At 41.2% G+C, this 15,978-nt stretch overlaps 1 protein-coding gene across 2 annotated transcripts in view; it reads left to right on the plus strand.

Moving 5' to 3' along the window:
* LOC124615461 (ral guanine nucleotide dissociation stimulator-like 1) overlaps positions 1 to 15,978 on the plus strand; it is a 558,067-nt gene that overhangs the window by 471,701 nt on the left and 70,388 nt on the right. For both annotated transcript variants that reach the window (XM_047143368.1, XM_047143367.1), the window contains exons 3-4: positions 14,675 to 14,871; positions 15,597 to 15,659. In XM_047143368.1, coding sequence (XP_046999324.1) covers positions 14,675 to 14,871; positions 15,597 to 15,659 — 260 coding nt within the window. The remainder of the gene's footprint in view (positions 1 to 14,674; positions 14,872 to 15,596; positions 15,660 to 15,978) is intronic.

A 15,978-nucleotide genomic window follows, 5' to 3' on the forward strand; every position in this document is an offset into this window, starting at 1 on the left:
AAGATTAGATAGGTAGATCACATAACTAATAAGGAGGTATTGAATAGAATTGGGGAGAAGAGGAGTTTGTGGCACAACTTGACTAGAAGAAGGGATCGGTTGGTAGGACATGTTCTGAGGCACCAAGGGGGTCACCAATTTAGTACTGGAGGGCAGCGTGGGAGGTAAAAATCGTAGAGGGAGACAAAGAGATGAATACACTAAGCAGATTCAGAAGGATGTAGGCTGCAGTAGGTACTGGGAGATGAAGAAGCTTGCACAGGATAGAGTAGCATGGAGAGCTGCATCAAACCAGTCTCAGGACTGAAGACCACAACAACAACAACAACAACAACAACAACAACAAAACACGTTAAGACGTCTAATAACATGCATGTCAATAATTTAAGCACTGTAAGATGATGTACACTTTATCATAAAATTCAGGCTTTCACGGCCGGTATTTGCGACATTGCTCATTTGATTAATTGGTCTTGGAACACCGCCTTATGTCCACAAATAAAATATTAGCAGTGTCACTCACACTTTACCTGTAGACTTAACCATTTTGTTTAGACATAAAACAGACATTTCAACAAACGCAAAATGTACGTATGTACAAAGGAAAACCGACAGACCTCCCACCTCCGATTCTTCAGAGAATCGAGCTCCCATGTATAAAACAGCTTAAAACGTCTCATTACTTTAGAGATGAGTAAATGTGTTAAATATTTGACGTTAAGCGTTTAAGCGAGAAAAGTTCCGAAAAAGTTTGAGATTATATGCACTGTTCGTTCGAACTCTTGTAAATGCTCTTATTCTCCAATATTGAATGATTCAAGTCTGAGAAGGAACCACTTGAGTGCGAGGTCGCAAAAGGCCGATGATGCTTCAGAATTCGACGCTCCACATATTGTCTACCATGCAACCACAGTATTGGCTGCTAATGGCAACAGGGGGAGGGACTGGAGGTATCCAGTGGTGAGCACAGCATGAGGCTGCGAAGCGTCGCTGATCGGTTTAGTCGACGAGTAACTCACAACAGTGCTACATCACTACGGGTGTTGAAACAGAGCAAAGCAAAGACAACGATAAACAAAGCAAATGTTGCATTATATCTACAACAACAGTAGCCGAAATTGAGATTTCGCCAGAAAGAAATCCTAGGAATTTCTCAGTGTGTGAAAGTAGTAGTGGACGAAATATTAGCGATTCTGCAAGATGAATCAGTGGAATGTGTTGTACAAGCTCGACTGTGCGAGCAATGTACACGAGGAGTACAATGATGCCGATATGTGATTAACAAGTGAAAGTGATATTCAAACAGGTGTCGAACCATAGTTCATTATCCTTGTCGGACAAGGAGCCATAAATCCTGTTTCCAGTGAAACGTAATAAAGGACAATCGTCATCCAAGGAGCGGGTACTATACATAATTATGTACATGGAAGATCATCCGGAACGTAGGAAAAAAAGAATTACGGAAGGATCTCGAATAAGTCCGCAGCAACATGGCCGGGTAAGTGCATAAGAAAAACTATGGACATTTAAGGGAGGAAAATCCGTACTTGCAAAAACTCGCGTTTGCGCGTTTCAAGGATGCCGATGACATTGTCAGGAAGTGCATAATAGTGAGCTACCACGTTATGCACGTCAAATGGCGCGCGACATACATTAGTGATACCAAGGGATCATGGTTGGTGGCTTAACTAAAAACAGTGCTACACAATTAGAAGACGTAAGACCATGAAATTTCAAACAAAGCGTCAACTTGATTATGCACAGAAAACTGCGGGATCGGCCCGAAAATAGGTAGATTAGGTAAACAAACTTATCCCATCGTTCAGTAAGGAACTAGTTTTCAATTCCGTCCAATCGGGATTTTAAAAGGAAATGCATATGAAAGGAACCCTAGAAATCAGAGGTACCAAGAGAGTTGTATAAAGTCAACTAACACCAGGACATTAACGCATTAGTACACAATTATGCCGACTCTTACTGTGGATGGTAAATTGGCTGGAAAGTTGGAAGTGCTCTGCCCCTACGAGTCTTCCTCGTGTGCGCGATATTGCGAGGGCAGTGGGGGATATTTAGGTCACAGCTCGCAATAGTGGAAAAATGAACGTAAGGGACCTGCAACTATGACATAAACACTGCTTTCGGCAAATAGCTGGTCCAAATAACCTGCTTTTGCTTGATTCTTGATCTGTGTATAAAAAATCATATTACTTCAGAGCAAACCATCGCTCCAGAAAAGTATGTGACATTGTAGTCATACCACCTGGACCCACTGGACAAACTCAGCCTCTGGGTGTTTGTTTTTTCCGTACCTGTAAAACATACACTCCTGGAAATTGAAATAAGAACACCGTGAATTCATTGTCCCAGGAAGGGGAAACTTTATTGACACATTCCTGGGGTCAGATACATCACATGATCACACTGACAGAACCACAGGCACATAGACACAGGCAACAGAGCATGCACAATGTCGGCACTAGTACAGTGTATATCCACCTTTCGCAGCAATGCAGGCTGCTATTCTCCCATGGAGACGATCGTAGAGATGCTGGATGTAGTCCTGTGGAACGGCTTGCCATGCCATTTCCACCTGGCGCCTCAGTTGGACCAGCGTTCGTGCTGGACGTGCAGACCGCGTGAGACGACGCTTCATCCAGTCCCAAACATGCTCAATGGGGGACAGATCCGGAGATCTTGCTGGCCAGGGTAGTTGACTTACACCTTCTAGAGCACGTTGGGTGGCACGGGATACATGCGGACGTGAATTGTCCTGTTGGAACAGCAAGTTCCCTTGCCGGTCTAGGAATGGTAGAACGATGGGTTCGATGACGGTTTGGATGTACCGTGCACTATTCAGTGTCCCCTCGACGATCACCAGTGGTGTACGGCCAGTGTAGGAGATCGCTCCCCACACCATGATGCCGGGTGTTGGCCCTGTGTGCCTCGGTCGTATGCAGTCCTGATTGTGGCGCTCACCTGCACGGCGCCAAACACGCATACGACCATCATTGGCACCAAGGCAGAAGCGACTCGCATCGCTGAAGACGACACGTCTCCATTCGTCCCTCCATTCACGCCTGTCGCGACACCACTGGAGGCGGGCTGCACGATGTTGGGGCGTGAGCGGAAGACGGCCTAACGGTGTGCGGGACCGTAGCCCAGCTTTATGGAGACGGTTGCGAATGGTCCTCGCCGATACCCCAGGAGCAACAGTGTCCCTAATTTGCTGGGAAGTGGCGGTGCAGTCCCCTACGGCACTGCGTAGGATCCTACGGTCTTGGCGTGCATCCGTGCGTCGCTGCGGTCCGGTCCCAGGTCGACGGGCACGTGCTCCTTCCGCCGACCACTGGCGACAACATCGATGTACTGTGGAGACCTCACGCCCCACGTGTTGAGCAATTCGGCGGTACGTCCACCCGGCCTCCCGCATGCCCACTATACGCCCTCGCTCAAAGTCCGTCAACTGCACATACGGTTCACGTCCACGCTGTCGCGGCATGCTACCAGTGTTAAAGACTGCGATGGAGCTCCGTATGCCACGGCAAACTGGCTGACACTGACGGCGGCGGTGCACAAATGCTGCGCAGCTAGCGCCATTCGACGGCCAACACCGCGGTTCCTGGTGTGTCCGCTGTGCTGTGCGTGTGATCATTGGTTGTACAGCCCTCTCGCAGTGTCCGGAGCAAGTATGGTGGGTCTGACACACCGGTGTCAATGTGTTCTTTTTTCCATTTCCAGGAGTGTATTATCGCACTGCCTGCAGCTAAGCCTCAAAGGGTAGCCGGTTTCACAATAAGCTCCACGGCAACCTGTTTCTGATTCAGTTGCATGTCATAATATTCCAATAATTCTCATCATCCAGTTACACCAATATAATTCTATATGCATTCTTTAAGAGTGGATATCGAGCTGAAAGTCCTGCACGGTTTGTATCTCCCAAAGAGTTCTCCTTCGATCTTGATGGTGCAAACCTTTGTGGCCTCTATGGCACGCCATTTTTCATTCGGTGTTCATGGGTACAAGTTAATGGTTTGTTTTGAATATTTCCTGAATATCGACGATGTCCATTTTGTGAAGTGTAGTACATATATCCCATACAAGGTTGATCTCTGCATCCCCCAGACACGTTTTCTGTCGTCTTGCTGATGCACATGGTATGTCATTAGCAGCTAACATTTTTCCTGTCATACTTTTTAACACAACAATTTCAAATGAATTGTATTAAAGATTGAACTTGCGATCTCACACTCAAGGGGTTTCTTCTAAGAAATCTGCGTTTCATGAGTTGCACTGCCTCCAGACATGGTGTACACAGTTCCGAACCGTAAAACTCGCCTCAAATGTGTCAAACCTTTAAATAAAATTGTAGCTCTTAATAAGTAGCCTATGACTGCATTTTAAGTTTTTTAATTTGGTCAATAACTGTATGAAATATTGAAAGTCAATTTTTTTGCCCCTGGAAGCCCAGGCGAAACCCAGTTTCCTCTTTTCTCACGCAGAATACTGAAAGCTATCTAGGAAATTAGGTTGATGTAGTATTTCTTGATGTCCGGAAAGCATCCGATTTCGTACCATATTAATAGTTACTAACAAAGGTACAATCATACAGGGTATCAAACGAAATTCGTGACCGGGCTGACGATTTCTCGTTAGACAGAACGCAGCATGTTGTCTTGGATGAGAGTTGTCGATAGAGGTAGAAGTATCTTCAGGCGTGACCCAGGGACGTGCGTTGAAAGTATTGTTGTTGTATTCAGTATCAATTACTTGACAGTCAATAGTAACCTCAGACCTTCCCCAAACGATGCAGTTATCTAGACTGCTGAAAAAATCTGCACAAATATTCAGCTGATCCTGATAAAATTCCATAGTGGTACAAAGATGGGCAACTTACTTTAAATGTTTAGAAATGTAAAGTTGTGCACTTTACAAAGCGAAAAAATCGTAATATCCTATGACCACAATAACAAAAAGTCACAGTTGGAATCGGTCAACTCGTACAAATATTTGGGTGTAAAACTTTGTAAGGATATGAAGTGGAACTATCCCATAGTAGTAGGTAAAGCAGGTAGTAGCTAGCGGTTGATTACAAGAATATTAGCGAAATTCCATTTTTCTATAAATACGATTGCTTCCACTTCTGCTCAGTGCATTTGGAGAGTCCAAATCGAAAGTTTCAGTCCACTTTGTCTAGTGTGTCTCTAACTGCACTGGCAGTAGCAGCACGAATACTGTTCTGCAGTTCACCCAGGGTCTGTGGACGATTGATGTGCTCTAAGGATTTAAGTTAGTCCCGTAAGAAAAAGTCGGTGGGGGGGGGGGGGGGGGGCGGGCTAAGTCTGGTGAGGGTGCTGGACACTGAAGATCGCCCTCGCAAAGACACGAGACGGTAGGAGTCATTGACGTTCGTGCCGTGTGAGACGTGGCGCCGTTTGGTTGTAACCAGACACCCCCCCCCCCCCTCCCACACTGATTTCTTCAAGATTGGGAAAAAAAAACTCGTCAATCGTGTGGAGATAACGCTCAGAAGTGACCGTAACTGCCCTGCTGTTCTATTCGAAAAACCATGAGCCAGTTTTGAATAACGCACACCAAACAGCGACATATTCTGTATGCAGGGGCTGAAGTTCTCGGGGGTTCGTGCCACCCCAAGTCGCATGGTTTGTTCACTTGCGCATCCAGACCATTGCAAATGTGCCTCGTCGCTGAAAACCGCAAGGGCGTCATGAGGCAAGTTTTCGAGCAAGATTTCACACGCGTTTTTTCGTGAAACAGAATTGTCTGGATTAAGTGCGTGCCTTACTTCCAGTATGTACGGATGAAATCGTAAGTCTTCGTGAAGGATTCGTCTCACTGTGCGATCAGAAATTGCAAGAGCAGCAGCATGTTTACGTGCAGATTGCTTGGGGGTGTTCAAAATCGCCAGCCTTACTTCCTCGACGTTTTCTCGTGTCCTGACGGTTCTTTAAGGGGCTGGTTTCTTTTTCTGTGCACTACCAATATCCATAATCGTGTTCACTCACATAACAATAGATTTTCTAACAGGAACACGAGCCGCAGGCGCGAAATTAAACTTTTCCTTGAATCCACGCTGCGTAGCAATGACCGAACGGCCACTGAGAGAAGAAAGTCGTCGTAACGAACGTGCGCTCCTCTCTCGTCATCTGAATTATCGCTACTAAACTAACTCTAAAAAAAAGTTAGGTTCCCACTTTCGAAAGCGCTCAACCATCCACAATAATGAGGAACGGCTGCTGCGTGGCGTGTGTTTCGAGTAAGGAAGTTTCTGCGCCACACCCTGTATTACAACCCGTTTTGTCGTTTTGCGTCATTATCATGGTGAGTATGAACAAAAGATTACGCTAATTACGGCGTGCACCGAGGCATTTAAGGTATCATTCTTTCCGGAAGGAACAGGAAGAAACATATCTGCCATGCACTTCACAGTGGATTGCAGAGTATGTGTGTAGATAGAGGTATTCTCCCTCCATACAACTGATTTTACTGAGGAAGGGGGTGCAGTTATTAAGGTATTGGACACGAATTTTCGAGGAGCAGTGTTCAGGTCATCCAGATTTATGTTTACCACGGTGTCCGCCAATTGATTAAAACGAATGTCAAAACTTGTTCCTTTAAAAATAATAGCCATAATTTCTTCTCCATCTTTGTGCTATCAGAACTTATACTCCGCGAAGACCTCTTCCTTGATTTCCTTTTAGGAAAGGTAATAAACAAACAAACAGCTTCTTAACTATCTGGCTTCAAATAATATGTTGTCTGAGAAAAAGTATGGATTTCTAAAGGGTACTGATATTGGGAAGGTTATTTGCGCAAGCAACGAGAATGTAAGTAATTCGTTTGACAATAAAACACAAGTGCCTCCAAGCAAAACAAGAAGATGTGAATATTACTGTGAAACAGGATATGCCGCAAAATATTTCGAATCATATCTCTCTGACAGGAAACAAATGATGCAAAAAAACCGACTGAAGTAAAAAGCAATTGACCGAACAATCGGTTGATGAAAACTGTCGGTTGTCCCATCACTAGTAACTGGGGTGTTCAATAGATACGAAGAAGGGCAGCATGAATGGTCACAGGTTTGTTTGATCCACGAGAGAATGTCACAGAGATGTTGAAATGACTTAACTGGCAGACGTTTGCAGTTCCAGGTAAACTATCCCGAGAAACTTAATAAATTTTGAGAACTCCCTACGTATCGCTCCCATAGCAATCGCGAAGACAAGATTACACTAATTGTAAAGTGCACAGACACGCTCTATATTGGAATCGAAAAGGGAAAACGCCTTGATACGAGGGTAGTCTGTTAAATTGCCATGAAATAATGGAACATTTTTTGTTGCTCCTTCACTGTTGGTAAGCTTGATTGTCCAAGGATCGCATAAAGAATTTCAACAACGTACAGCGTGCAGTTCATTGTTGACAGCCGTCTGAATTGGTAAATGAGTCGACTGCGATTGAAAATGAAGAAAACGGAGTATCGTGTTGTTATTAAACACTTTTGTGTTGGACTGCCACACAAAGCAAAACAGAATAAGATGGCCCTGCACCATCACTGAAGACCATTTACTTTGGATTAATGAATTTCAACGTCGTCGGACAAGCACCGAAGACGAAGCGCTGGAGTTACCACGAGGGAAACCACTGACAAAATGAATGATACGGTAATGCAAGACCGCTGGACAAAAATTCGAGAGATTGTTGGGACTGTAGGCATGTCAGCTGGGCGAATGTATAACATCCTGCTATGAGGAAGCTATGTGCGAGGTGGATACCGCGATTGCTGGCAGTCGACCAAAATTTCAACAAAATGTCGCAATGTTTAGTCGCAATGTTTAGTCGCAATCAACAAGACTTTTTGCGCCGATTTGTGACCTGGAAACCTGGATCCATCATTGCACAACATAGTCAGAATGGCAGCCAAAATGATGGACGAAGGTGTCAGTTGGCAACGTGATGACCATTGCTTTATTATTATTATTATTATTCTCAAGGAATAAGCCCCATAGATTACTTGAAAAAAGGCAGAATCATAACTATACTCTATTGTGTTTCACTGTAGAATCCTTTGAAACTTTCGTTACCTGAAAAAATAAAAATCTTGGCACACAGAAACTTGTTCTGTCACCAGGATAATGCACCACCCCACACGTCACCTATAAGAATGACCAAAATGCATGAATTGGGCTTGGGATTGGTTCCTCATCCACCCTATTCGCCAGACTTAGCCCCAAGAGACTTTCTCCTCTTTCCTATTTGAAACTTTTGCTTGTTGGAAAGAAATTTTCATCAGTTGAGGTACCGAGGTAGTGATTGATAGTTTTAGTCAACGAGTATTTTGCAGAGTTCGACAGATCCTAATTTTCCAATGGAATAAAAAGCTGGAAGATCTCTGGACCAAGTTTATATCCCTTAAATGAGACTTGTCAAGAAGTAATGTGAGTTGTTTACGAAACAAACATTTTTTCTTGCTTTTCTTAACAAACCATCCTCGAATCTGGTACAATGGGATGTACTCTCTGTCATGCATATCACAATGGTTTGTGGAGTATGGATGTAGACGTAGAAAAAGCTGTATGGGACGCTAGCTGTCTTGTAACCTACTTCCTTTTCCCAGTAGCGTGCCAGTGAACCGAAGTCTGCCACCTGCTTTTCCTCGGACGGAGCCTATCGGATCATTCCATTTCAAAGTGTTCACCCAAGTTCATGAATGAGTCGACTAATTCCGGTTGTGGCTAAAATTGGACATCTCTTCATAAAAAGGACAATTATTAAAAAGGGAGGACCTTTTAAAAATAGTAATAAAATAATTGTTAATATATCAGCTTCAAAATCAGGCATATCCCACATGTGCACTTTTAATCGAGAACTTCAGCCACAGTCACAGCTACATTACATTTGTCGCTGGAACCCACTTTGGTAAGGACTGACGGATTTGTTTCTTGCAGCATGTAATTGTAAAATCGTTCACAGGATATGTCCTCGAAATTATGTTTCACCATTATGACACCCTTAATTGTCTGTGGCAAGAGGCGGTTTCCTTCTTTCATTAAGGAATATTCGCAATGGGCCCTAGAATGTAAAAATACAACTGGTAAATTGAAATTTCCTGACAGATGAAAACTGTGTGCCGGACCGAGACTCGAACTTGATACCGTTGCCTTTCGCGGGCAACTGCTCTACCAACTGTGCTACCCAAGCGCGACTCACAATTAGTCCTCTCAGCTTCAGTTCTGCCAATACCTCGTCACCTACCTTCCAAACCTCACAGAAGCTCTTCTGCGAGCCTTGCAGAGTTAGCACCCCTGGAAGAATGGATATTGCGGAGACATGCCTTAGCGACAGCCTGGGTGATGTTTTCAGAATGAGATTTTCACTCTGCAGCGGCGTATGCGCTGATATGAAACTTCCTGGCAGATTAAAACTGGCGAAATTTAAAAATGCTTACTAAAAATGCTTACTGGACCCAACCAAAATACGAAAAAAAGTACAGGGGTGTTTGGAAATGATTTAAAATAGCGGTTTTATTTATATCGTACTTATCAATGATCGTGAGATTTCTCAAAATACTCCCCACCGACATCAATACACCGCTACCACCCTCTTTGTTGTTGCCGGATCTCTTGCCTCGCAGTTCGTTCTTCATGCTGTCGAATCAAATATAACCCGATAGAGCAAGATACGGTCATTTGATGGGGTGTGGCACAACAATTAAACCCACTGATATTAATTTTGCAGTCATGGCATTGCTGGTGTCATACTAGAACAGCACTCTCCTTTGGACCATTTTCCATGTCGCCTTTGCTGAATCCTTCGCGTAAGGGTGTCGCAGTACTGCTTGCAGTGATCATCAGTAGAGATACATTCAGTGCTCCCAGGCTAACACGATATTGACGGGCAACCAGTCCTTTGTGCTGGAGCTTTTTGACCACACACTGCAGTTAAACATTTACGAACATGTGTTGTTTGAGAACAAAGAATTTTTTTCACAATTGGTCGTTTCACAATCAAATAGACTTCGTCACTGTTGTGTAATACAGGGCACATAGTAACAAAGTAATGCCAAGTAACTATAGTATACATATTACGGCACAACAATAATAACATACACAACAGGAAAATTTCTAAGAGCTGGTGTCGATAAATTATAGTATAATGTAGTATGGTATAAACCCTGTGCAATAATAATTGGGTAAGTGACCAGAGTAGTCTATAGTGTGTCACTCTAAGGTAATCCAAGTTCACTAAATCCTTAAGTTTCAAAATGAGGTATGACACCCGAGATTTTTTTTCATATAGCTGACTGATATGTTCCTCCCAGAGGAGTTTGGAGCCATTGTAAATACCCAGATGTTTTGCTAACTTATTTTCTATTCCATTTGACATTCCCATTAGGAGTTTTGAATTTTATATCTGATTACACAGGAGTTCATTAGCTGCAAATCAGTTGAAGACCTTATCAAGATTTTTTTTGTTAACCTATTTAGATCTGAAATTCTCTGTGTGTGGAATGAGCTATGTTATTAGATTGCTATAATGATGGAGGGTCTGAGAACAGATCCTTGTGGAATACGTGTGCTGATTTTCATTAAGAAGGAATTTACATTTCTGACTGAGACAAATTGTTTTCTGTTGCTTAAATAAGAACACATAAACTACAGCTTCCTTATTTTGACTGCTTCCTTCCACAAATAGCAAGTGGTCCATCTTTGACCATGTTAGCCACTTTCCATCTTGTCCATAACTTTCTGTACTTAATAAACAAGCATTGTCCTTTCAGTATACACAGTAACAAATGCACTGTGTTCACAACTTCCATCTGGTGTCTGCATGGTGTACCCAAAGCAGTTCATCCTACAATACGACATGCCTGTAGTTCGATCAGTATTTGTAAAACAAGACAATTGGAAATCATTTCTGAGCATCCCTTGCAGTAGTACACACTTTTACCTTCCTGTACACTAAATGCAAGTTGCCAGTCTTTGCACTACTTTGAAATCTTACCAAGATGTGCCTAGGTAATTGTGAAAGTTTTACAGCACACTGTTTCTCACTCACTGACATAGTTATGTTGCATACCACCATGTTACATGCTACGATTCATAGTCACCTAGCATCGGAGGGCAGTAAATATGTAACCATGAAAAATAAAGATAGATGTTGAAAACTTTTTTTACCGGTATTTAAAAAAAAACTTTGCGTTTTCACTTTCATTTGGAGGTATTGGTTTTCAGCACACCCTTGTACATTATCTGCAAAAAGCCTTGAGTTGAGTAGCAATATTGTCTGTCAGGTCATTAATATGCAACATCAGTGATGAGGTTCCCAATACACTTCCCAGAGCCACCTAAGAACTTCCTCATCCATGGTAACATGCAATTCTTCCCTAACAAGGGATCCTCAGTTCAGTCACAAATGTTTGATACTGTACATTATATAATTGTGCTTTTAGTAAGAAGCATTGACGTGGTAGCTTATTGAGTAGAATGCTTTTTATAAACCAAGAAATCCACCACGCTGCTTTCATCCAGGGCTTTCAGGATGTTGTGCGATGCAAAACAAAGTAGCGTTTTAAATGACTGACATTTTTGGAATCATTGCTAGTTAGCATGGATGGAGGTCATTCTGTTAGAGATAAGGTACCTCATTATGTGTGAGTTAAGAAAGTGTTCCATTCAAAAAACTAATGATTACATCATTGATGACAAAACTGCTACTCATTTTCATTGATGATCCTGTGTTGTACAATCTTGGAACACATTAACAGGAAAAATTCACAAAATCATATTAAACATTTGGGAAACAGAACAGATCCCTTCTGAATGGAAATGCGCACTCATCCATCCACTCCACAAAAAAGGGGACAAAACTGAACCAAATAATTACGGGGGTATCTCACTTGTACCGGTCACATATAAAATCCTATCAAAAGTTCTCATGAATAGATTAGAAGAACAAGCTGACCCACAAATAGGTGAATACCAGGCTGGTTTTCTTAAGGGACGATCATGCATAGAGCGGATCTGGAATCTGAAAATGATTCTCCAGATGAGAAACACCCGAAGCACAGTGGTTACTTTTGTAGATTTTAAAAAGGCCTACGACTCAATAGACAGAGTAGCGCTCTGCAAGATGCTGGAAGAATTCAGCATTGACAGAAAGACAAGAGCAATCATTCGGGAAACATTAACTGACACAGTCTCCAAGGTTAAATTTATGGGGGATATCTGGGAACCATTTGAAATCCAAACTGGAGTGTGACAGGGTGACGGACTTTCACCATTACTCTTTAATATCATTCTTGAAAAAATTATCAGGACATGGGAAAAAGAAGTCAAAGGAATCCAAATTGGCATTAGAAAAGATAATAGATTCAATGTGAAGTGTTTAGCTTTTGCGGATGACCTTGAAATCCTCACAAATAATAGAAAAGAAGCCACTACCGCCATAGAGAAGTTACACGAAATTGCACAGAGAACTGGCCTGTAAATCTCATATGAGAAAACCCAGTACATAGAAAGAGTGCCACAAGACAAATTGCCTATTGTGACAACCCATGGGAAAATCGTACAAGTACCACATTTTAAGTACCTGGGAGAAATCATCCAGCCATCAGTGATCAACCTAAAGGCCAATGAGGAAAGAATAAAAAAAACTACAGAAAGCATATAAACTCACGTGGAACTATTATAACAAAAAGTCCATATCCATTAACGCAAAATTGAGGCACTACAACACTGTCGTACTTCCGGAGGCACTGTATGCATCTGAAACAACACAAATAGGTGGGCAAACTAAAATCAAAGAAATAGAGAAACAAGAAAGGAAAATTCTCAGGAAAATTTTTGGCCCGATACCAGAGCAAGGAATCTGGAAGAAGAGACCAACATCAGAATTATATAAATACACATACAAGATTACGGATACAATAAGGAAAAGAAGAATGCAGTTCTACGGACATATCCACAGGATGAATGAAAACAGAATTTTAAAGCAAATTCTTTAAGTCATCAACTCAGGCAGGGGAAAAACAAAATGGATAAAAGAAGTTGAAGAGGACCTCAGACAAGCACAAATAACAGTAAACGATGCGGAAAATAGAACTGAATTCAGGAACATCATCAAAAAACATAAATTTGACACCACAACACAGAAGAGACCAGGATGCAAATGGACAGCGGAGCGAAAGAAACAACACAGTGAACACATGAAGAAAATTTGGGCTCAGAAAAAACATAAACAATCATCATAAAGGAATTCAAGTTCAAACGCTCTCAAAATAATAATAATAATAATTATTATTATTATTATTATGAGATGCTTTCATTTGTTTCTTGTTTTAGCAGCCAATTACTCCTAATTTAACGTCTCAAGGACATTTCTCTATCTTTTTTAGGTTAAAAACGGATGTTAAACAATGGAAACTCCAGATAGGAATATCAACAATGTGCAAACAGACAAGTTGCTACTTACCGTAAAGAAGACACGTTAAGTTGTAGACAGACACAACTAAAACACTTACATAAAGCTTTTAGCCAGAGCCTTCATCAGTAAAAGAGATACACACACACCACTCGCGCACACACACAAGCAAGCACACTTCTTGCACACAAGATCGCCATCTCCAGCATCTTGGGCCGAAATGCAAAAGCATCTCCAAATTTTCAATGAATGGACATTGTATTAAGACATTGGATTCATCTTAACAATGAACTGTGTTCAAATCACCGTCCAGCCATCCTGTTGTAGGTTTCCATTGGCTTCAGGTGAATGCTGACAGGGTTCCTTTCAAAAGGATACATCAGATTTCTTGCTTGTTTTTCTTCAGTTTTAGTCATAGTATCATGACGATGAGCTTCTGAATAAAGCAAGTGGTTCTTTAGGTTAAAATTCAGTGAAGGTAGTTTACATTTTCAAGCAGAAACTCTAATTATTTTGAAACACTTTTGACACACACCTCAAGTAAATTGTAAAGCTGGTCTGTTAGTGAGGCTCAAGCCAGTTCCTTCTACATTTGTTTCTTACATCAAAGACAATTTTCCATATATTAAGCTTGGAGGAGATTATACAGACAAAGCCTTTATTTCTTGACCCACAGGCAGAAACATGTAATTCCACAATCAGAAACATGAAATCTGGCAAATGGAACCAAAACATTGCATGCTCTGTAAAAACTTATCATATTTCACATCATAGTACACACATTTTACCTTCAGTTTGCTTTCCTTGCAGTCATTCACCATGTGAAAATTTTTAATTTCTCTTTCACAAAGAGATTTCCATATTTATTCCACAACAAGTTGCTGTTAATCCACTTAGTTGCAACTCAGTATCTCTGTTTTATTTTGGGGCATTTAAGAGAGGTAATTTTTGATGACGACAATAATAATGAGGAAACTGAATTTTTTTACTCTTCTGTATTAAGTTGAGCTTTTTTCTGGTTATTGTTGTTGATTTCATTTTAATTAAGTGTATTGTATTTGACTACTGTAACAGCATACAAGCACTCTGAAGAGGAAGCTATGAATGTATATGTTAAATATCTTTAATTTGTATTGCAGAAAGCTTTCACTGATGCATAATGTTACACTTTAAAAATGTTAGTGATGTGAAGTGCAGCACCAATTGCATTAGTCTTCTGTACACGTTTCAGGATTCAGATGATGAAATATCACACCTAGAGTGGGAGACTGTCCGTGTTCGATTTGTGAAAGCAGGCACCTTGGAGAAACTTGTTGAGAGTTTAGCAACTGATGATGGTGAACTTGAATCTACTTATATTAATGTCTTCCTGACCACATACAGAACTTTCGCCAGTGCTCGACAAGTGCTCACTCTGCTGCTTGACAGGTAGAAGCTGCTTCTATACATGTAGCCATATTAAGTTTTAAATGTAGTTCTGTAGTACTGGTACATATTTTTTAAAAGATCAGTAAGTCTGATATGATTAAAGGTGGTAAACATTTAATTATAGACTATATCTTAAGAGAAACAATACTGCCCCAAAATACAATTTACTGGGCTTCCTGAACTTTTGTTTCTTTAGCATAAAAAGGACAGACAAATTAATGGCATTAATTGCATACATCCATACAGTGCTTAGTTTCTACATACAAAACTTGCTAAGATTTGCATCTGCTAGTTATTTTTCTCTTCTGTTATTTTCATCATTGTTGGTGTATTTTTCATAGCTATTCTATAGTTCATAAAAATAGCTATAATTAACGTAAAATGGCTACAAATAAATTCTGTAATTACATCATGTGTGTACCAATTGTACACTGATGCCTTTATATTTGACCTGTACTCATGAATGGCATTCAAGTTATCTTACCGTTAAACTATAAAGAGTCCTACTTATCAGTCTTGGGCCTAACATAGACACATTGTTAGTGACAATTTAAAAATAATTTTTTCCATTGTTACAGAATATTATTCTATATGCAACAAATTTCAGTTCCTCTACAACAAAAAATAATATACATCAATTTATGAATTTTTAGAGCCTTTGATTTTCATTTAATTACAATGTTCAAAGAAAACATTTATATAATATAATCAATTTTGTTTATTAGGTATGAACAGCTAGCAAATGGTAAACTCGACTTACCTGAGGCAGTAATGGAACAACATATGAAGTAAGTATCAGAAGCACACGTAAAGTATACACTAACAGCAAAAGATAAACAGTGAAACAGAAGTGAAAATGTTGCCTTGTGTATTGATAAGCTCTTATTACATTATTTACCACCGAGCGAGGTGGCGCCGTGGTTAGACACTGGACTCGCATTCGGGAGGACGACGGTTCAATCCTGCGTCCGGCCATCCTGATTTAGGTTTTCCGTGATTTCCCTAAATCACTCCAGGCAAATGCCGGGATGGTTCCTCTGAAACGGCACGGCCGACTTCCTTCCCCATCCTTCCCTAATCCGATGAGACCGATGACCACGCTGTCTG

This window comes from Schistocerca americana, chromosome 5 (genome assembly GCF_021461395.2).
Source record: "Schistocerca americana isolate TAMUIC-IGC-003095 chromosome 5, iqSchAmer2.1, whole genome shotgun sequence".
NCBI lineage: Eukaryota > Metazoa > Arthropoda > Insecta > Orthoptera > Acrididae > Schistocerca > Schistocerca americana.